General features: G+C 48.6%; 1 protein-coding gene across 1 annotated transcript in view; it reads right to left on the bottom strand.

The window, feature by feature from the left end:
• tgfbr3 (transforming growth factor, beta receptor III) overlaps window positions 1-23072 on the bottom strand; it is a 57208-nt gene that overhangs the window by 12112 nt on the left and 22024 nt on the right. Inside the window, exons 4-12 of the mRNA XM_076045112.1 lie at window positions 17588-17725; window positions 8733-8916; window positions 7355-7517; window positions 6686-6833; window positions 4923-5118; window positions 4092-4357; window positions 3311-3466; window positions 1801-1944; window positions 290-496 (exon numbers count right to left, since the gene is read on the bottom strand). Coding sequence (XP_075901227.1) covers window positions 290-496; window positions 1801-1944; window positions 3311-3466; window positions 4092-4357; window positions 4923-5118; window positions 6686-6833; window positions 7355-7517; window positions 8733-8916; window positions 17588-17725 — 1602 coding nt within the window. The remainder of the gene's footprint in view (window positions 1-289; window positions 497-1800; window positions 1945-3310; window positions 3467-4091; window positions 4358-4922; window positions 5119-6685; window positions 6834-7354; window positions 7518-8732; window positions 8917-17587; window positions 17726-23072) is intronic.

The raw sequence follows: 23072 nt of genomic DNA, 5'->3' as shown, positions 1-23072 counted from the left end.
GCCCGCCGATATTGCCGCAAATCAGCGCTTCAAAGCCTCTTACGAAACAAGTCCTCGCCATCCCTTACACGGCCTCCTCCTCCTCCTCCTCCTCCTTCACCACCGCAGTGTTGAGAAACAGGCAGGCGGGGGAGGGGGGTTGGTGCCTCAAGGCTGGATGTGATATGGACACGTGTGGAGCTGAGATGCAGGAGGCTAGTGAGCGTTATTTTGTTTTAAACCACGAGAACCTGAAATAGGCGAGGGGGGTGGAGAGGTTCTTGGTGGAAAACTAAATTGCGAGGTTTACCTCCACAAAGACCTGCTGGTTCTGAGACACGGTGTAGAAGGTCTGGCGGGAGGGGCTGCCAAACGGCAGCGTGTTGTACAGCTCCATGGTGAAGGAGGTGTTCTGGACCGGCGGGATCCCCGGAGCGGGCACAATCCTGGGGAGTGTCTCTGAGCTCTCCTCCTGCTGCTGCTGCTGCTGCTTCCTCCGCCTGTACGTGCAGTTGAACTGGAGAGAGAGAGAGAGACAGAGAGAGAGGGAGAAAGAGAGAGAGAGAGAGAGCGAGAGGGAGACAAAGGCCAACATAAACAACACAGCAGATCTGGCATCGTGTGCACAGGCGAAGCAACCTCGCCAAAGTGCTCGTGTGCGTGAGTGTAACCCCTAAATTGCGTTGCACTCCAAAGCAAACACCGTCCGTTCCAGTCAGCCGCTCAGACTCCTCTGCACGACGAGCGGCAGCCTCTCGAAAAAAAACAGCCGAGCAACCACAGATTAAGCCGTTGTTACATCAGGTATTGTTATTATAGTATTATTATGGTAATTTTTTTTTTTGCATGTTATGTGTGTATAGCTGTTGTATGCGTATGTATGGAACATGTGCATTGGTGGTATGGTATGGTATGGTATGGTATGAAACAATATGTATAGTAGATACGGTATGGTATGGTATGGCATACTGTAGTAGACATACAGTATATTATAGTATGTCCCATGGTTTAACCCTAACACAAAACCATACCGTACTATGCAATACCATGGTATGGTATAGCACTGGAGAGTATGGTGTGGCATGATATGGTATAGTATAGTATAGTACGGAATGGTATGGTATAGTATAGTATAGTATAGTATGATACGGTATGGTATAGTATGGTATCGTATAGTATATAGTATGGTATAGTATAGTATAGTATAGTATGATACGGTACGGTATAGTATGGTATCGTATAGTATATAGTATGGTATGGTATCGTATAGTATATAGTATGGTATGGTATCGTATAGTATATAGTATAGTATGGTATCGTATAGTATATAGTATGGCATGGTATCGTATAGTATATAGTATGGTAGAGTATAGTATGATACGGTATGGTATAGTACTGTACGGTATAGTATGATATGGTATGATATAGTATGGTATAGTATAGTATAGTAAGGTATGGTATAGTATGGTGTGGTATGGTATGGTATGGTATGGTTTGGTGTTAGGGTTAAACTATGGGGCAGAAAGGAAAAGACGATGAATGTGAATAAGAGCAATGCATGGGGTGGAAGAGGGAAGGACGTGACAGAATAAAACAGTTCTGGCAGAGGCCGATGGGGACGGAGGGACGGATGGCTGCTGCGAAATGGAAAGTATCAGGTCTGTTTCAAAAAAAAATCAGACATGACGGCAAGACGGCCAGCTCGCAAAAGCCAGATGAGCCTTTTACGAGCTCCGAGGGACGGACGGCGGACTGTGTCGTCCAAGTCCTGCCGGACTCAGACTGAGACGGACGGAGATGATGGGCGGCGATCCTCCTCACCACCACGGCCGTCTGGGGCTCCGCCCCCTCTGGCTGCCTCCTCCCCGCCTCCGACGGCTCCCTCGGGAACACCAGGTCTTTGAGATCCTCCAGATCTACCGGGCCGCCGCTCCCATCCTTGTGCTCAGCGGGACTGATCAGAACCTGCCGTCAGGAAAAAAAAAACCATAAGGAGAATAATCATTTCCAAGTGTGTAATTTCAACAACAAATCTGCTGCCCCTTTTATTTATCGCGTTCAAGAAGAAAAAAAAGCGCAAATTGGAATCTCTGAGAGAGAGGCTTTGCCAAAACATTCCGCAATAAAGTCGGATTTCTAATGTGGGAACGTCCTGTGACTAAAGCAAAGGGTCTGGGAGCAAAAAACAAAAAAGCAGACACTTCTTATTTCTCACGAGAGCGAAAAACAAGAGTGGCGGGAGATCTCGGACAGATTGAAGAAGATTTGGATTTAACGAGGCGGCAGAGCGGCTCGGCCACTGCTCGACGCCTGCCGACGGGCCTCCGAGTGTCGCAGCTGAATGAGATCAGCGTGCGACGGGGCAGAGGCAGCGGGAAGCGGCACGCAGAGCAGATTATCCTCGCGGGGACCTCGACAGCGAGAATCCATCTTCCAGCCGGAGGTCGGAGGTTATCCCCGCAGCAAAGGGCCAAGACAAAGGACAACCTTGGACTTCGGCCCAGGTTTCAATCTGCCGCGGACAGAAAATCCGTTGTTCCAAAAGTTGCTCGGCAAAACGATCGGGGCAGGAAGTGATTCATCACTGCTTGTTAGTGAGAACAGGGCTGAATGAACGCATTCCATAATAATTATACTGAAGGATGTCATCTGCGGTTGTCAGACGGGAGGCGGAGTGCTTCAGTTTTCAGTGCTTCAACATAAAAATTCATTTCAGACTGAGAGAAAAATACATATGCCATCCCTCTTTTTTTTTGTTTTGTGTTTTCGAAGAATGACACTGTAGCTTTGGTGCAATTTTAACAAATCACCGTCATCCGAGGTTAGAAGATAAAAACTGTGGAAAGTGTTTGGCTTCTGATTTTCCCATCAGCCCATGAGTGAAATTTGATAACTGGAAAAATCTTCAGTCATTTTTCAATGTCACTGTTTTCAGTTTCAGGTCAAATATTTTTTGTTCCCAATTATTTGGATGTTTATCGAACTCCTCTAATCTCTGAATTCCTGGAAGATGTGGGGGATGGGGGGGAGGTCTCGTAATAGTAAAGAGATAGTAACTTGGCCAGGCTATTTCTTTATTTATTAGCCTTTGCTTTAAAAAGGTCACGTGACCTGACGGTGTTTGTCGGGGTGTCGGCCGGAGTCGGCTGCGCTCGGACACACGGTCGGATGAAACCACCGGTGGGGTAACGTTTTGGAGGGCCGAGATCGTGTAGCAACGTCTGACCAACGTCATTGTCGGTTGTGCAAGTTGCGCAACTGCTTGTGCGCGGAACCAAAATCACAGGAAACGTCGCGCTGATGGTTTGCAGACATGTTTTGCCGTACTCACAGAGTTGATGTGCAGAGCCATGGGGCTGGCGTGCACGGGATAAACTGTGGTCAGGCAGCCGGTCAGCGGCGTCACCAGCGTGTAGTGGGTGGCGTTGACCGTCGCTTTGCATTCTGGGTCTTGGAGGGTGAGGTTGGGGTTGGTGAAGCCGTTCGCCTGGGGGAAAATTGAGGGGGAAAAAAAGACAGAAAAATAAGCAATACGGCGGAGCCGAGCAGAGAGGGCAAGGAGCTGTTTTCCCGATCCGCAAAGCAGGAAAAAGTACTTGTGCGAGGCCGACACCATGTTGACGGAGGTCGAGCTCCGGTTTCTCCAAATGATGACAGTTTTCACCCTGTGATGTGGCGAGCACAGCGCTGCAGCCGTGTTCAGGTGCCAAACGTTTGATACGTGAGCATGTTTTAAACTTGTGGGAAACGTGATTACGCGGAAAGAAAAAACAAAAAACCCTCAAATCTGTAATTGTGTATGTAACAAACTAAAAGTGATCACACACACACACGAACCCACAGGATAACACAGCGGTTTGTGTCGGCAACGATAAACATCCAGCCGGCCCCTCTGATTGGTCCAGACGTGTGGAATCTTTCTGATGTGTTTTGGGCGTAAGACGAGTCGCACTTGATTTTTATTTCCAAGTCAACTAAACTTTGACACACCAATTCAGTGGAAAGAGAGGTGGAGCTCAGATGTGCAAACCTTTCAAATAATGCCAAAAACATTGGGCCAAAATCAATGTAACACATGATGATGATAATGATGATCGATGATCCATAATCACCTGCAGGCTCTCCTTGTTGATGCTGACCACCATCCTGGACTCCTCGCACTGCACGCTGAGGCCCACGTTCAGGGCGCGCTGGTGCTCCTCGGGCTCCCGGCCCCCCCACGGCCGATCGTCCCGGTGGGAGGGCAGGGGGAGGGACGGAGGGAAGGGGAAGGGCAGGCTGGAGCGTCGGGAGGCGGCTCCCGGCCGGGAGTGAGGGCCGGAGTCGCGGAGGATGGACAGCTCCGGAGGGAACATGCTCTCCAGGGGGTCCAACACCTCTGCAAGTCACGTGGGAGGGGTGAGACGCAAGTTTTCAAGGGTGAGGCTACACAGGCCAGTGTTGGAGTCAAGGCCGCACACACCGAGACTAAGACATTGTCAAGACTAGAGGGGTATCGAGATCAAGACAGAACCAAGACTGTATATATCAACAAAAAAAATCACAACTAAACAGAACTGCTTCTACATTAATGGAACTGCTACATTTCTTTTCAGCAAGCTATCTTTTAATAACTTTCTTTAATGTTTTCCTGCTATTTTGAAAAAAAAAAAAAAAAAGAATCAAATTCATAAAATTTAAAAATTAAAAGAACTTGGAATAATTTAAGTGAAAACGACGGCATGTGGTCTTGAGACGGGTATGGAGACCAAGACCAATCTTCAGGACTACAACACTAAAACAGGCATACAGTCACTAAGGAGCGTCAGGATCGTCTCCGTGCGAGAAGGCAGAGGAAACGAGAAGCTGCCTAAATATCTTGTGCGCTCAAGCTCGATTACTCACGCTGAACTGAACTTCCTCTACCTCTATATGAGATACGGCAGGCTGTTCCTGTAGCTCACCTGGCTCTCTGACTCGAACGTGGAAGTGGTTGGCCACAGGGGTGCTGGTGTAGGACGTGACCGGGCCGTAGCCGCGCTCTCCCGCCCACTTGATCAAGGCCTGGGGGCCAGAGGGGAGGTCCTGCCTGGGGGACTTTGTGACCTGCACCGAGCCCGAGCCGACCGATCCCGAGCTGACGCTGACGGTGTCGGACGCCTGTTCCAACATGAGAAACAGGAGTCGGTAACAAATTGGGACAACAAATCAGGCTGCATGTTTGAGTAGGCCGCCCTCGGCAATGATTTACTCTTCAGGTATCGGCGTCAAGTACGGTCCTGCGCGCATTCTGTGTCAGGCGTGAATCATGAGCCCGGGGGAATGAGGTAATGGGCGTGTTGCCGCTCTATCAGCGGCTGGAAAATTGACAAGTGAGTTTTGTTCTTACACAAATTCATGTCCTGCCCTGCCGCGGGTACCCTCCCTGCGCCGGGGAGGGCGGACTCCCTCTCACGAGCCAATTTGCCAAACGCTGAGAGTCTCTTGAGCAACACCGAGGGGGGTGGGGGGAGCGGAGAAAGGAGAGCTTGGCTTTGTGAGGCTATCGCATCACATAGCTGGTTGACTCCCTGCTAAACACACACGGTTGCGTAATAATCTTCCCAAAAACCCTGTGCTACTCAGGTCAGAGGGATCATATGCATAACTTCCCCTGTTGTTGTGGGGCTTCAGCGGCCACGTCTTAAAATCGACCATAATCTCCCTCTGTTGTGTGTACGTGTCATGTTGTGCTCTAAAATAGGCGCTAAATGCGTCTGCAAGAGGAGGGATTCTGGAGTTGTGTCAGTCAAAGGAATGCTGAGGTCGAAATTCTGCAGTTTTTAATAAAAAAAAATAATAAATATATAGACTAATAATTAAATTTAAAAAAAGGCGACAGGCATTTTATCGGTCATGCGCAGCTAAGCAGTACCCATGCAAAATCAGTCACATTGTGCTGTTCTGCGAGTGGGCGCGCTCACTCACTGACTCTGAGTGACCTACTGTACGGCAGAGAGCAGGCAGCTGTGAAAACACTCCGTAAGTGCAGCGTCACGACTGCGGCAGTATCAACACTGGGCGCTGACGAAGGCCAGAACCCTCCGCATCACTACGCTGACTGGAGTTAGTACAGCGCCGCAGAGCAGAGGGGCGAACAAACATCCACACATTGTTGGACTCAGCAAAAAACAGTTTCGAAAACGTTGGGAAATACTGGGGCCTGGGAGAGCAGGGTTTGAAATTTCCTCTGCAAGTTGTTGGTGATTGGCCGACGACTATTGTTTAAGTTGTCGGCCAATCACAGTTAGCGCAGTTGAGGCAGAGCGCCAACTTCCTAGCAACAGATACAGGAAGTGGAAGAGACGCACGAGTTGTACTGCCTGCAGGAAATGCGCCGCTGAGAGGCGTGTCTAACGTGTAATAACGTGTAATAACATGTAATAACGTGCGATAGAGGCAGAATGACAATGGGGTGGGGAAAGTGGGAAAATGTTGTGTTTCTTATCCGTCATGCTAACACAATTTGCTGCTGGATCTGGGAGGCTCTGGGTCACATGATCTGAGAGCTAAATTGAAAAAGTGGGTTCCATCCAAACATCAAAGAGAATCTTTCGCCAGTGGTGCAAAAGTCAAATGACCAAGAAGAAGGAAAGACACAGAGGTGCTGACGGTGACGACGACGATGATGATGGTGATGATTATGATGATGATGTCACCAGATTAAAGACAGCCCCGTGATACCTACCACCACGTCCAGCTTGCCCACCAAGCCGCGCGCCTTGATGACCCAGTTGACCGACTTGGCGCACTTGAGCAGCAGGACAACGTCGCGGTGCAGGAGAGCGTCGTCCTCCAGAGGCTGCAGCTCCACAATGACGTCCACCTGGAAGGCGCTGCAGAGGAAGACGAAAGCCGCTGTCGTGAAACAGGAGTCCACGATGGGACTGTGACGTGAGGGGTCTGCTTTGTGTCACCGTGCCCGCTCCACTGTGGCCGACCAATTAAAAAAAAATTATATATATATATATATATATATATATATATATATATATATATATATATATATATATATATATCTATGTGGAGACGGTCCTAGAGAAAAAGCAGGCACGTGTGCGACAGTCCAGATAAGGACGGGGGGGAGACGCAGGACCTGGTGCTGTTCTGCTTGTGCAGAACAATAACTCCACTGAGAGAGAGAGAGAGAGGAAATGATCTCGCAAAACATGAACTCCTCAGACCCAGTTCTGAAATATTTCTCTCGAAAGAACACCACTGAGAGAGAGCGCACTCCCCGCCCAACCCACCCACATCTGTCTCCATCCAAAACAAACTTCAACAGAGATGGGTTAGAGCGTCTCACCCTCCAAAATAAACCAATGACGCCGTGCTTTCCCAGCTTCGGCCAGCTCACCTGCTGGAGTTGGGAGCCTGGAGCTCCACGATGTGGACCTCTCGATCCCTGTCGGGCCCGGACAGGACGCAGCCCTTGGAGGCCTGAGGCTCCACGTAGCTGCCCAGGTAGTTGAGAGACAGGAACTTGGTGTCGATGCGGCAGGTGTCGGAGAAGACGGGATCTGGAAGTGAAGACAACACGCTCGTGTTTTTGCTTTTCTTTCCCAAAGAGTTTTTCCAGCTTCGAGGCACGAGGTCAGTTGGAGGAAACGGCACCCCCCTGTGTCTTGGAGGAACTTAATGTCCTGGCATTGTCGGGAGTTTGCTTTGACCCAGCTGTTTGCAGTGGAGGAACAGCTCTCCCCCTGCTTACATCATCAAACATCCCAGCAGCTGGTGTGTCAGCCTCACCAGGACGAGGTTTAGCGCTTCGCTCGGCGCAACCTGTCTCCTATTTAGAGCTGTTTATCTTTCGGTTTTATGTAGAAAAACAAAGTCATTGAATATTTTTTTTTGCAACCAAAACAGGACAAAAATATTCATAAACACTTTCACTGAGAGGTGTCTTCTTTCTTTCTTTTTCTTTTTTTTTGCAACTGTGCACAATTTTTGTTAACGTAGCAGAAACCCTCTGTCGGAAGACGAAAAGTGAACACGAGCTGCTTCCTTATTTGGCCAACCGGAGGCTCAGTTCGAGTGTAAGGGAACCCCGCTGCTCGTGAAACACGGCCGGCGAGGCGAGGGGCAGATGAAGCAGGAGATGGAGACGACGCACGCGCTCTCCCGTCCTGACGTAAAACGTGGTGGCACTCTGGGCACCGGCCAGCCTGCGTCCCCTCCAAGGAGGAGTGGCTGCTGCGATAGAATTTGAAACGGAGCTCACCGCCCGCCACTCTTCACACTCCCTTTTTTATTCCCCTCTCCGGATGTGAGCTTTGTGTCGGGTTCATGTTGTTAAAGAGATGCGTGAAGAGAGGTGACCCCCTCCGCCGCCCCCAACACTGTCAAAACCCTCGTGAATTGACGTCTCCCGTTCCTCGGCTGAGATCACCGGGAATGTCAGCCAGAGTGAGTCGCTATTAATCTGTTTGCTTTTCTGGGCCTCTTCACACTTTCTGAGGCTGCTACGGCTCAGGGTTGTACCATTTAACGGCGTGAACCGCTGCCTTCCTGCCTCCTTCCAAAAAAACTTTTTCCTCGAGCGGCACTCGTAAAGAAAAAAAAAAAAAAAAAAAACTCCAGCAGGGCCCCCCCAGCAGTGCCCCCCCCCATCCCCCATCCCCCACCCCCACCCCAAAACACAAAAGCTACGAGAAGTTATGGGAGCTAAAAGGGAACGGGGAGGCGTGCCCCGGGGCCTGCTGCTATGTTGGGAATTTTGGGAATTTCGTACACACCTTCTCCCACTTTGATGTAGATATCCTGAGTAGTCATCAGCTCAGAGAAGGAGGTGACTGCCCTGTACTTCTTCTGGGCCCAGTTGAGGAGGTGCTCGTTGCCATGGGGGAGCGTTTCCTGCTGGATCTGGCAGGCGAGGGAGAAGTTTCCCGGCTGAAAGTGGACCTCCGAGCCCTCCGGTACCTGCAGGGCGGAGGGAGGAGAGGGAAGGCGGAGAGGGGTTAGAGGACAAGAGATCTGCTGAGACGCGCTTCTCTCGGGTCGGAAGGAAAACATTGTTGCACATCTCATCAAGGAATCTGAGGAGGGAGAGAAAACACGCGTTCCGTCGGTGGGAAGACAAGCTGGTCGGAACTGGACAGAATCAAAAGGAGATTTTGTAGGTTTTTTGGGTTTTTTTTTACAATACAAATTTTCATTTTATACAAAATTAAATAATTTCTCAAAAAGAAATACCCTTTATGTATTTCAGAGCACAAATCTCTTTACAATAGGATGTCTGGCCAGATTTTACACAGTGTTATAAGGAGCATGTCTGTTTCAAATTGCAAGGAAGACCAACAGAATAGACACAAATCCTAGCGGAGGGGCCACCGGCAAATGTAAACATGATGTGGGTTTTTATTTAACATTAAGTTTGTCTTTGCACCTCAAACATCAATACCAAAAACTCTTGGCGTCTCGACGGTCCCAAAAAAGGGCCAAATTAAGGGAGAATGCAGCAGAAAGTCGAGGAAGTGCTGATTTGCAATCGACAGGAAGTGCTGATTTGCTTTTCTTTTTCAGATGGGGAAAGAGTCCGAGGCCAGTTGGGGGGGGGGCGGGGCCACCTCTTTGACGTTCTAATGGCGCTCAGGCCGCACGCTTCATTTCAGCCCAGCGATAAACAGTCGCATGTGCTGTAAAAACTCCACCAAAGGAAAAGAAATGAAAACACTAAATGAGCGCCGGCGCTCGGTCCCCACGGCCGACCTCGCTTTATCGTCGGCGCTTGTTTTTCCTTCCTCCCTCGCCGTCATATCCATATGCACGAGCTGCGATGTTGCTGGCAGGCACAATTAAAACATTACATCCATCTGGCTCCCCAGCGCGATGCGCAAACACCGCTTGCTTGGTGATGACATTACGATCCCGTCCCGAGAAATCGCACTCGTATTATTGTTGATAAAAAGCGTTTAGCTATTCCTTCGTGGTGTCGTGTTCTTCTTTTTTTTCTTTCTTGCAGACTTAACAGTTTAAGCCTCCTCATAAGGAACATCTGTCTGACCCCTGGATGTTCCTCTTCGACGTTCCTGGCACTGTCACCGGGAGCGCTAAATCACCAGGGGGTCCAGGACTCTGTCGAAGAATTTGTCGAATTTTTATTTTTAAAACTTTTCACAATCGAAAGAGTGGGGGTGGGGGGGGGGAGAAGAGTGGTCGAGGAGGGGCTGCCCCGTTTGCTGCAAAAACGTTGCCAAGCTCAGCAGAGTTTATCAGTTTAATTGCGGGAATATGGCTGTAATTAGTCGCAAAGAATTAGAGGGGAGAGAGCCTGAAAGCCAAATTAGCTCCAGGCCTTGCAGAGCGGCGAAAACCTCAGGAATCCGAGACGGGGAAGTGAGTGAGGCACCCACCAAGGGCTTTAACTAACTCTCACTCACTCACTCTCTCCCTCTCTCTCTCTCTCTCCCTCCCTCCACTCTTGCATGCCCACTTGACAGACCAAAATAAGCTCCTATATTCTCCCGCAGGCACAAAAACCCGGGTTTTGAGTCAAACCCAGGTTGGATGGATGTGATTTTCCTCGGCGTCTCGTTGCCGATTTCCTGGCAGCGAAGGGAAACGTTGGTGGTGATCAGGCGCCGCGGTGCACTTGTGTTTTGGCGAGAGGTCGCTCCCCTCCGCCCCCCGCCCCCTCCCGCCACCTCATCAGGAAATGTGTGATTTTTTTTTTTTCTTCTTCTTCTTCTCGCTTCTCCAGTGATCCAGCAAAGATCAGTTGTTGTTGTTTTTGGTCAGAATAAATGCAAAATACTTTAAGTCTCAATTTGAGGTGGTGGCCTGAAACGCCAGACGGAATGTTTCCTACATCCCCTTTATATTACAACAGAAAGCTTTTATATAAAGAGAAGCAAATGCTGGACACAGATATCTGCTACATTTATTACATTCAAGCTCACCAATCACATTTCTTATAGCCTTAGATTAGCCACACGGCTAGCCACTATACACTGTAATTAAAATAATTATTGTCTTCAGTGTTTATTCTCTTCTTTTAAGAAATAGAAATAAGCTATTCAGCAGCAGCCACTGTTTTCTTTTTTTGTCCTGTCGGAGGCGGGGAAGAACAAAAAGCTAGACTACAGATCTGAGCTGGTGTAGGGTTACTGAAGAATCAGAACATAATAAAAAATAATTTGGAGCCATTATGTCATAAATGTAACTATCAAATGAAGCCTCCAGACTGAGAATGGCAGACCAGATATTAAATAATAATGCCAGTCAAACATTCTCTAGTCATTAAATCAGACAGTCTGTCTGGCAATTATTACTAAAGTTTCTTTATCGGTCGCAATTTCTTTTTCTTTTTTTTTTTGACATGATTGATGACTGAACGCACTCCAGTCATCAGGTCCTCCAGAATTGCCGATGCTGTACTGATTAACACTAGATGACCTGAGGCGTTTTCCGAGGCCAGATACTTCCCGTGCTGCAGATGAAACACCTGGACGCATCAGCTCAAGTCATGTGTATTTGATCTGCGTTCTTGGGTCGTGCAGCTGTAATTGCAGGCACGATGTGCAGCTTGATTAAATAATACTACATTCAACAGTCTACATCCTCTGGAGATTTAGATGATTTTTTTCTTCTGCCATGGTTAGATGATTGTAACAGCAAGTTTTTCCACTTGGCCTAGGTTTTTTTTTTTTTTTTTTGACCTGCAGCCGCGCTTATAAATATTTGCATAACGGCTTCAGCACATGGAGGCAAGGTCGCACTACACAAAATCATCCATCAGACTAAACAAATAACTCATGCTGTTAAAAAATATTTACGTCTTAATGGCGCACACATGTGAGCTTGTCGAGGGCGAGGTGTCAAATTTATAAAGCCGCACCTGCTCGGGGCTGGAGACACTCTAAAACCAGGCCCGTTCTGCATTCATTGGAAATTTTTCTAAACCAACTAATGAGACTCTAATTAAAACTGAGGCCAGTTTAGCTGCTACTGGGCTGCTGGTACCAATAATCTCTAAACGCGGAGTGTCATCTGCTCGGATGCTAAACTGCAACATGTGCCTGAACGAAGCTGTGGTCAGCGAGAGTACTGCACAAAAACAATCGCATCTGTAGACACGAAAAAATAAAGATTGATAAAAAAAAACAGCCAAAGGTGACGGACATGTAAGTAAAAAAATAAAATAAGGCATTTTATTCCAGATCATTGGATTTTAGTGGGCGACACAACCTTTCTGTGTGGAGTTTGCATGTTCTCCCTGTGTCTGCGTGGGTTCTCTCTGGGTTCTCCGGCTTCCTCCCACACTCCAAAAACATGCATGTCAGGTCAATTGAACATTCTAAATTGTCCGTAGGTGTGCATGTGAGCGTGAATGGTGGTCTGTGTCTATGTGGCCCTGCGATGAACTGGCGACTTGTCCAGTGTGTCACCCTGCCTTCGCCCTAAGACAGCTGGGATTGGCTCCAGCAGACCCCCGTGACCCTGAATAGGAATAAGCGGGTATGGAAGATGAATGAATGAATGAATGAATGGATTTTAGTGTTGAATTTGACCGTCTTCAGAAACGCACAGCTCCAGCAGCAGAGACCCAACACCACCCGGATGTTGAAATTCTCCTCAGGTGTCGGTGAAGCGGAAGACGGAGGGAGACGGAGCTCATCTCTCACTAAGCCGCCTGCGCGACTACCTGCCGACGCCTCGCCTGAAGTCAGCCTCCGTTAGCTGTAACGGCCTTGTAGCGCGCTTTCAAGTTGAGAGAGGAGAACACTTGAGATTACCGCAACTAAAGAGGAGGAATTCCTCGCGCTTGGCAGCCGGCGGACTGCGCACGGAGAGGAATGTGGACGTGAGCAACTCGCAGCGCCGTGGGGACGCAGAGCTCTGAGGCTCGGCTGTCGGCTGCGCTGATATAAATTTAACAGGGACGTGACGGCGAATTCAATGTTGCAATATCTTGTAACTACATTGTCCTATGCGGATTTGATGATGATGATGATGATTCATCCTCCCAGCGAGAGTCGCTGTTTTTTTTTGTTTTTTTTCCCATTTTATTTTTCCAGCTGTAGCAAAGCAAAGCAGAGGGTTAGGAAGTAAGAACTGTCTGTACCCATCATCCTTTGCACTGCACCTGCAGCACTACCGAGTGTGGAAGCAGCGAGTGGCGAGGGACAACAAGGTGTCAGAGTCTGTCAGAGTGAGGAAGCTGCAGGAAGTTTGCGATGCACAGCGCGGAAAAGTTTTCCGGTTAAGTGAGAAATAAGGAAGGGGAGAGTTAAAACGGGGAGACACACACTGCTGACACAAACCTACACTTACACTTCTGCTTGTTGTGAATTGTGCAGCATTACCTTCAAAGTTCAGTGGATTTCTTTTTTTGTGTTTTTTTTCATCTGTTTTGTTTTCCGCATATCACAATTATCATTATTCTGCCTCCTTAAAGCTGCAACGAGCAGGTGTGTCACGAGAAACAAATACAGATATTTTGCTACTCAACAACTGAGTCGCAGTTACACCAGTTGAAAGTTACAGCAGAATCTCCTCAGGCCTCCTCTCGACGACAGTCCTCTTCATTATTTGTCGTGACAAAACAGCACATCTGCTGCCACTAATGAGCGCTTTAATTTCGAGGGACTTGCCACCATATTTCCTGCCCGTAACCGCCAACATGTTCCAGCCATGTGTGCAGTTAAAAGAGAAAGCACCAGCCAAAAAGTCGGCGATCAATTATGATAATTCTGACGAGGGGGGTGGGGGGGAGAGAGCAACGCCCAGAGCGTGAGAAATTCCCAGAAGGATGCGAGGGAGGCGCCGCGAGCGCGGGGCCATCGTGACGAGAAGTGGGGAGCTGTGACGTCTGAAAATCTGCGGATATCAGGCCGATAAACGGGTCTGCGTTGGATTTGTTCCGGTATCTGTTCGAGCGACCGCGGCGGACCGTGCGTGCGTGAGTCCCCTGCGGAAATAAAAAACAAACAATACCACATGTCTCAGCGCCACTCCGGAGCCGCCTAAACCGAAGCCAAAGTGGCGGCTACCCTCGATTCCCACTAATGGCCACAGTGACGTGAGGAGATCCTGCGTGTCCTCTGTGGCGCTGGAGGAGTTTTTAGGCAAAAGAAAAGACAAAAAAAACTGTGTCATAAAGCAGTGGAAGTAGAAAACCCTGGCAAACAAACAACAGGCGGGCCGAGCCAGTGGGGGAAAGAAAAAGAAAAAAAAAAAAAACAGAGCCGCGTTGTTTCACGGAGAAAACATTTGTTCCACATCAGGGGCCTTTCAAGCGGAGATGCAACGCAGTCCTCGCCCCCGCACCTCGTAAAAAAAAAAAAAGAGGAATATATACATCTGGCCGCAGAGTCGAGGCAGCGCCCTTCAAATGCTGCTGGCTGGGAATCCCAAGTCCAAGTCCCGTCCGCAGGCGTCCCAAATGAAATTTGGCTGCTTTTTTTTTCCCCCGCGTTCATGGTTAATGTCACCGTAGCGACGCATATTCTGCGATTCGTGCCGTGGGCCACGTTTTCATCGCCAGGCTGCTGGATTTCTCTAGAGGTAAAACAAACAGCGACGGTGGGCTCGGAATCGTTTCCAGCCAGTTCAGAACGGCGTAATAACGGATGGCCGTCAGCCAAGGGTTTGGTTCTCGGTGCAAGCTACGTATGGTTTGTTTTTCAGTTTTTTTCGTGTTCTGCAACGAGAGGCGGAGTTCCGGGATCCACGACTGACAAATGTCTTTCCCTCCACTGCAACTGTCCAGAGACTCCAACTGTCCTCGGACGCCATACTAACAAGGAGCTAAACGATGAAAAAAAAAAACAGCCACTACTACTAAACAAAATCTACAGTGTATTCTTTATATCATTATTACTTTATGTCTATGAAGGTTCTCAGTCATCCAGCTCATCTTAAAGTAGAAGGGTTGAATTCGGGCAACTGGACTTGTTCTTGTGAAGACGTTTCGCCTCTCATCCAAAAGGCTTCTTCAGTTCGCTTCAGGAGTTGTGGGTGAGGCTAAGGCTGAAGGTACCCTATTAGCAGGGTGTTGATCAATACCTTGAGCCCCACCCACAACTGCTAGTGGTTAAATACCCGGGACCCTCCAACCACATTTCAGAAGTGAAGAACCCTTTTGGATGAGAGGCCAAACGTCTTCAAGATCACAAGAACAAGTCCAGATGCCCGAACTCAACCCCTCCACATTATTATCATTATGAGTTGTGAGAGGCTGTCCTGGAGTCCAGGGTGAAAATACAAACAACACAGGAGCATTATGGCTTGTCTCAAAGATGAATGTATCTTCCCAAGGCATCCAGGCCGGCTGTGTCTTCTTCCCGTGAGGAGGTTAGTAACTTTGATTGAGTCTGGGAGCCGCCTCCTTCACAGATGCAACGCTGTCACTCACACATAAAAACACTTAACAGCCTAATTCAGCGGGGCCCCAGCAGTCCGTCACAGACGCGAGCTCGGCGCCTCCTTCCTCAACGTCTCTTTTATCGCCGCCGCCCCTCCAGTCTGACTCGAGAACAAGTGAGTGTAAAACTGAAAAGCCAAAGCTGGAAAGTTAATAGGCCGGTTTTGTTCAGTCCAGGGGGTGGAGTAGGGGGAGGTGTGCCTCAAAATGAAAAAAACAAGGGCGGCTTTGGTGTTAAATCTTCCTTTTGTTCTCGGGGGGAGAAAGCAACAAAAAAAAAAGAAAAGAAGAAAAGAAAGAACAGGGACGTCCTTTCTCCAGCAGCTCTGCCTGGACCGGGGAGGGGGGGGGGGGGCCTGAGCGACGGCTGTCAGCTGTTCCCCGTCTGCCAGCGACTGTGCCGGCGGCTGCAGGCGTTTACTGTGACGCTGACCCGCCGCTGTCCGCCTCAAACACCCGTCTCATGTCCGCCAACGATGACAGCTTAGGGAAACACGAGTGCACTGCGCTGCCCCCCCCCCTCCGCCCCAACATCCATCTACACCGGCTGTGTGACAGGAGAACTCTGGTCCTGTAGGACATGCTAATTAGAAGTTATGGGGGCCGCGTATCGGGGGCGGGGGAGGGTCTTCACGTGGGAACGCTTTCTTTTCCTGCTTTTACTCACGCAAAAGAAAATATTTTAGACTGTTGCTTTTATTCATCCAACATGTTTAATCAAGCCTGGTGCCATTTCCAAAGATAAATCTAAAACCATCACTACTAATAAAAGAATATGTATTTGTTTATACTCCCCTCCGGTCATGCAAGCCTTTTTGCAGAAGTGCAATTAATTTCTTAATGCAGAGCTGGTGATTCATGAAGAGACTGAGGAGAAACTGTTGTATGACAGTTCTGACAGGTGAGACTAACAGTCTTTCACAGCATTTAGAAGACATATTAGTAATCCAGCTGCTATAAATTTAACCCCCTCCCAACCCCCCCAACCCCCTAAAAAAAAGGGTTGAATTTGTGTGCGATGGTACTGCAATACGTTGACATTTTTATATTTGTTGTTTTTTTTTTTTTGCTTTTCATTTCGTGTCCGAGGGGATTTGACAGCAGGATGTTTGGCTCTGGAGAGGTAAGCAGGGAAACACTGAGCCACACATGGAAAGAATCAGTCTACCTGAAACCGCATCCTCGCAGTGTGCTACGGCGTTAGCATACAATCGGAAATTATTACCTCTGGGAAGCCAGAGATGCGGGAGAATCCTTCGGCATATGTTAAGGCAAGGAGGGGGAAAAAGAGGTTTTATCAGAAAAATATGTTGTACTTCAGCCATAGCTGTGTTTTTTTCTTTTTTTAGGGGCTCATTTTACTGTGATTGTCTGTTTTTTATTTGTTTTTACATTTTTCTATGTTTCCCATAATGCTGCTGTGTGTACTGCAACTCCTCCCTTCATTGTCCATAGCTTTACTGCAAAACCTACATTTTCAACCTCATTATACTGAGGCTGTTCCATGCTCTTGAGAAGATATCTGCACCCAACACTGGATGTATGTAAGGAAAAGCAAAGGAGAAACGATAATGACTACTTCAGCTCAGATCAGCCGGCGGGCAGTCGACTGCACGCTCGGCGGAGCTCAAGCGGTCTCATATTCGCTCCCAAACATTCCCACTTGTTAGAGGGTTTTTGTTTTTTTTTCTTGTGGTACACAGGCACGCCCTGTCAGATCTGGACAGCTGCCAATTTGTCAACAGGACTTGGGTGGGTGGGCGGTGCTGGGCTGATAAAGCACATTTTGCACTGAGGGGGAGGTAGAAACTGAGTCATTTGGTATTAATTAAGGAGCCTTCATATGTGTGTGTGTGTGTGTGTGTGTGTGTGTGTGTGTGTGTGTGTGTGTGTGTGTGTATATATATATATATTAATCATCACAAATTAAAAAAACACTTTTGCTTATTACGCCGCCTACAGCGGGATAACTGCCTGCACGCTCACCAGCGCCGCTGTGACCGTGCACGTGTTAAAGATCAAACCATGGGAAACCCCCTTGCCGAGTGCAAGAAGAAAAAAAGAGAAAAAAAAGGTCTCCCTTCGCACATTTATATCACTTGAAATATTTCTCAGAGAGGTCGGCTACTGCAAGCGACGCTGCGCTCGGGCTGGCGAGGAAATGAACAGGCAAAGTTTTAGGAAATGGGATTTCTTGGTGGCTTTGCTTTGCGACGCTGGACTCACATGAAAGGTATGGCCCACGCCCGGGGCCAGGTTCTCCGTCTTGATCCTCCACAGCAGCGGCTGGGGGGAGTTGAGCACGAACACCAGCGGCTTGTGGTGGCGCAGCATCGACTGGATGGGCTTCAGATGCAGCTCCACCTGGCGAGGGTTAGAGAGACAGAGAGAGGGAGAGGGAGAGAGACAGAGAGAGAGAGAGAGAGAGAGAGAGAGAGACAGAGAAAAAAGGCAACGGAGTCACATGGGGAAACGCGACACTTGACGGCATTCGAAAGTTGCGAGAGTATCAATCAAATCTCGCTGTCACTGCCTGACAGCTAAAGCGAAGCTGTTTGTCTTGCATTTGTCAAAAACAAAAAAGATCAGCGACTAAAAATATCAGCTGGCGCACTTTTTTGCTGTTGTTTTTTTTTTTTTTTTTACCCTCAATTATAGCGCAGTTATACACTTGGAGATTGTTCACTATCAGGCGTTGTGCCTGTTTATGTACTCGCTCTGCCGATAAACCCACAAAGGCGCCGCGCTGTGTTCTCCCCTAAAAAGCACTTGCTTCGCTCTGATACGTAACCTCAGCGGGCTCTGAACTTTCACACAGTGGAGTCTTTGTTAACAGGGAGAGAGAGAAAAAAAGAAAAAAAAAAAAAGAAAAGCAAGCAGGTCTCTGTTAGCATCTCTGCAAGCGTGCGTTCCTTTGGTCCTCAGACTGCCATTAAAATAGATTTTCACAGTCTGGTAGCGAGACGGGGAAAACAAACTGGATGTTTTGGGACTCAAAACTGTTGTTTTCTTGGTTTAAGTGGTTGACGTCTCTGGACCGAGGAGGCCGCTGGGGTGAGTCTGAGCTGAGTGAAAAATCATCCCGGACACATTTAGGCCACTTTGAGATCACCTGCTGCTGTACGGACAAGGCCCCGCGTTATGTGCACTTTTAAAAAAGACAACAACAGTATATTTAGCCCTCTGTTTATAGCCTCCAGCTGAAACCGCTGCTATTTCGGAGTGTCCGTACGTTTGGAAGGAGAAGTAAAAAATAAAAAAATGGTGGGTGAAGAGGGCAGAGGCAACATCTGTCACGGGGAGTGCTCATTAACCTGGCAGAAGAAAACTGTCTTTGTTGGAAAATCAACCCTTTGTGACATCACAAAGAGTTGATTTTCCAACAAAGACATTTTTTTTTTTGAAAAGGGGACCATGCTTAAGAAACAAGGGATGGGCATTTTGTTATTTTTACTGCTGAAAACACTGGTCATGTGAACTTTGTGCAGTACCTAATAGCTGAACACATTTCAAACACCAGCCGTCGTTCTCTGGGAAACTATACCGGACAAGTACGGTGGTCCATCTCTCCCCCGCTGTATTTTCAGACTAATCACATTAGCCCCGTCCTGTGTGTGTCAACAGCGAGAGTCTGAAAACCGCTAATTTATACCACAAGGATCCACATTAAACACCTCTTAGGTTACTTAATCAGTCGCAGCGCACGCAAAAAAAAAATCAGTCCGGCCTCCATTTTCTCAACAAACGCAGACTTTTGTTCCGATGCTAATAATGGAACAACGCATTTGTTGTTACGGCAGAACCAGAAGGGGTTCAAACGACAAAAAGAATGTAAAGCGTAATCACTCTCACTATGGTTAATGTTTGGAGCGGCCCACGTTTTAAATTTGAGCCTTTACCGAGTTCTTGGGTCGAGGCAAAAAAGAAATCTCTGCACTTATTATGTCAGCCGGTGTGAGGCAGCGTACACTGTTCTCATGCAGCCATATTAGTCCAGGCCGCTGGGTGTTTTAGCAGGATTTGGCATTTAGAAAAAAAAAAATAAAACCCCAACGGGGTTAAACAGTTTCTCCTGGCTATGCTCACATTTATGTCCTTATGTGGGGGAACATAAAAGTTTACGCTTTTTAAAAGCCTGTTTCTCCACAAAGTCTAAACACGATCATCTCAGCAAGCGCTAAGAAGTAAAATGATTGCTTGGCAACCTCCGGCCGGTCGAATTCCTAATAGTTGCAGTCAGTGAGGAGGAAGACAGCGCCGTGGTTTCAGCCTTTTCTGGTAAATCTTTCACGTGTCTGCGTGTTTACTATTTACCCCCGGAGCTCGTTTCGTTCTCTCTCTCTCTCTCGCTCTCTCTCTCTCTACCCCCTCCGAACCAACATTGTGTTTGCGCTGTGGAAAAGATTCTGTTTAATCAGACCGCCGAGGTGCCAAGTTTATCCAAGGATAAACACTATGTTCTATGAGCACCAAGTCGTCGTAGTCTATAACGGTGCAGTCGCAGGTCCTCCAGCGTTTTAAGTGGCGTTATTTATCTTTATGAGAACAAAAGGTTCCGTCAGTGGAGCTTCAACAATGCAGGACAACCACATTTGCACAGAAGTATCGGGTATGTTGCAAGTCCTGAGAGCTCCTATGAGTGAGTTTTCGGCCAGGTGAGACACAAACTGAAAGCTGTAGCTCAATGCAAGACAGATTTGATACTGATATCAGTATCGGGTATCGGTTTGAGATCTTGCAAGTCCTGAAAGCTCCTTGATGTGAGTTGTTTTCGGCCAGGTGAGACACAAACTGAAAGCTGCAGCTTAATGCAAGACAGATTTGATACCGATATCAGTATCGGGTATCGGTACCAATAATGGGGTATGAGTGCTCCACTTGCACTCGATTCCACAACACGGTTGTGGAATAGCCTGGAGGTACTCGGCATTGGTGAGCACTGAAATGCAAGTACTCACACTCTACTCGCTCTGTAAAGCAAGTGGTATCGGTGCATCTGTAACTGTCAGGGAGAAACACTGCTCTATATCTCTGACAGCGCGGCCAGCTGAGTGCACGCCAGGCCTCAGACTCTCACAGGCTACCTGTTGGAGTCAATAAAGTCCGATTTTCATCTTCAGGCCGAGGCTCAGCGTTCAAAGACCCATCGTGGCGATGCTGCGTGAAAGCACTTAATGAGACACAGGCAGCGCTAACACGAGGCATCAAAGCCTAATGATCAGTCCTCCACAGCGACCAGTGTTTGGTCACCGGCGGCAATGGTAAACTGCACGGCTGCCATCATTAAAAAGTCCCTCTGAGGAAAGAAATTACCGAACAGTTACAGACTTGGAACAGACGGGGGGAGATGCTCTGTTTTTCCTTCCTTTGAATATTAAATTCTACGTCGATGATGTTTTTTCGTTTTTTTTAAATTGAGAAAAAAACATGTGCATCTCTTCCCAACGGGCAGCTACAACAAGCGAGAGACCCATCATCATCACCTGTTTGGATTCTGAGACGTTGGCTTGAAGAGGAGACGGAGGACTGAGACCAGAGAAGAATGAGGGAGTTGTTGTCAACGACCCAGAAGAACCCAGACAGAGACCTTTTCCAGGAGACGTGACTCACCTGAACACTTCAGCAGCACTGCAAAGGAATGCCAAGCATTGGTGATTCAGACGGGGGGGAAAAAAATAGGAAACAGACGTCGTTAGCTGCGATTTTGCACGTAAACAGCGATAATGGCCGAGTTATATCAGCGCGGAAAGAGTGTTTGGGTGCCACGATTTTAAGAGAAGATCGGGAACGCGCAGCATCTGCTGCTGCTGCTGCTGCTGTTGGTGTTGTCAGATTCTTCTGGAACGGCACAACATCGTCACACTCGGGCAGACCGGTGAGAGAAGGGATGAAGAAACTCCAGGACCCCCACCAGGACCTCGCCCACGGCCGGCCCTGGTGGGATCGGGTGGCACCGACATGTGCCTGGTGCTCCTACCTTCAGTCTACACCCTGTGGAGGCAGGAGGCCAGGCCTGATTGATTATCATGGGGACGCTGGCACAGGCATCATTTGGATGGTGGAGGTGGTGGGAGTGAGGTCAGGGGGAGGGGTCCAGTGTCCATTACCGTGAGTCGTGGGGGGGGGGGTTGGGCAGCCGTGTAGGAAGACCTATCGAGTTACTGAAATTACAGCCCACACAAGGGACGACAGCTGTAGTCGGCCGAGCAGGGAGCCCGCCGTCGGATTTGGAAGCGCGTGTAAACAATGGAAATGTCTTTTTAATCGTCTTCAGCAAAACAAGTGAAGGGGCCAAGTGGCTGATGATGGAGCGCAGGGATGCAACGCGGTTGGATTGGAAAGCCATCGATGCCTGCGGCGTTGGCTGCGCCGGCCGACTGACTCGTTTGACTCGTTTTCCCCGGCGCGTCCGCTTGCAAGCCCACCTTTTAAAAGCGAAACGAATCACGCCAGTCAGGGGCGCTTTGGTAAACATTTTTGCAGTCAGAGCTCAGCGTCAGAGAGGCTCCGTGTCCTGGCAGTTTCCAGTTTCCTCGACTGACGGAGCTAATTAGGAGCCCGGCCATTCTCGCTGATCCCAGAGAGTAAAAAAACAACAAAAACAACCCAAAACATCCTTTAATTAGCCTGGATTTATCTGAGAACACACTCTCCCTCCCAGGAAACGACAATCAAACTCTACGACATGAAGCAGAGACGAGGCACACAGGGTCGGAACAACAACAACGGCGGCGGCGGTGGCGGCTCGGGATTTTTTTTTTTTTTTTTTTTTGCTTCAGTGCTGGAATCGGTAATGGGGACTGAAAGAGATCGTTATCCTGCAGCGGAGCGCGCGGCGCAACCTGGAACACTGCAAAAGTTGAAAAACAACGGCACGGCTGGCGGAGAAGCGAGGAGTCACGGCGGCTCCAGGGAGGGGGAGCAGACGCACGGCGGCTGCGACCAATCACAAGGCTGCTATCTGATGCGTGTGTGCATTTTGTCTTGTCTGTCTGAATCTTGGTTCTTTCTGGATCAGCGAGGGTGCACAGAGGAGAGCCGGGCCGGGGCCAGGGCCGGGCGGGGGGGGGGGCGGACCACTGTTATCGGCGCCACCCACAGATGGGAGCGAGATAAGGGACGCAATACCTGGAGCCCTGCTCCTGAACCGTGATGGTAATCAGGCCGAAGAGGCAGCGACGCCTTCACTGCCTGTGAGAGACGTCGGTGAGACACGAGACCTGCGGATAGTCATCTCTCAGTGATATGGGAGAGTTTGTTGAAGCCAAATACACAGTTTTCAGACACGGGCCACGGGGGTCAGGAGGCAGGGCTGAGATTTAACTGGGATAAGTTCACATTTCAAACCGTTTTTTTTCCCCCCAAAGACTCGAGTGCACTGTGTCGTACTAAATGTATGTATTTATTTATTTATTTATTTTAAAAAAAATAAAAAACCCTTCACTGAACTGACCTGAGCAGCAAACCCAGCCACAGCAACCTGCTGTGTCCTCTTCCATTATGTCGTGAACAGATTTGAGAGTTTCGAGTTTCCGAATGGCGCTGCGCTGCCCGTCTATCTGAGCCAAATTCAAACTGCGAGCGCTCAAGACGGAGCCTCAGAGTCGTGCGTCAAAATGCCTCGGACATCGCTTCCCATTTCGCCGCCGTGGCCCTGCTTCTTCAATAGCAGTGGGATGAAAGTCCTCTTGTCAGGATCCCAACAACAACA

This window comes from Nelusetta ayraudi, unplaced genomic scaffold (genome assembly GCF_046127955.1).
Source record: "Nelusetta ayraudi isolate G7.1 ecotype Tasmania unplaced genomic scaffold, CSIRO-AGI_Nayr_v1 ptg000084l, whole genome shotgun sequence".
NCBI classification, from domain to species: domain Eukaryota; kingdom Metazoa; phylum Chordata; class Actinopteri; order Tetraodontiformes; family Monacanthidae; genus Nelusetta; species Nelusetta ayraudi.
The sequence above is the reverse complement of the archived record's forward strand: the minus strand, read 5'-3'. Positions and strand labels throughout refer to the sequence as shown.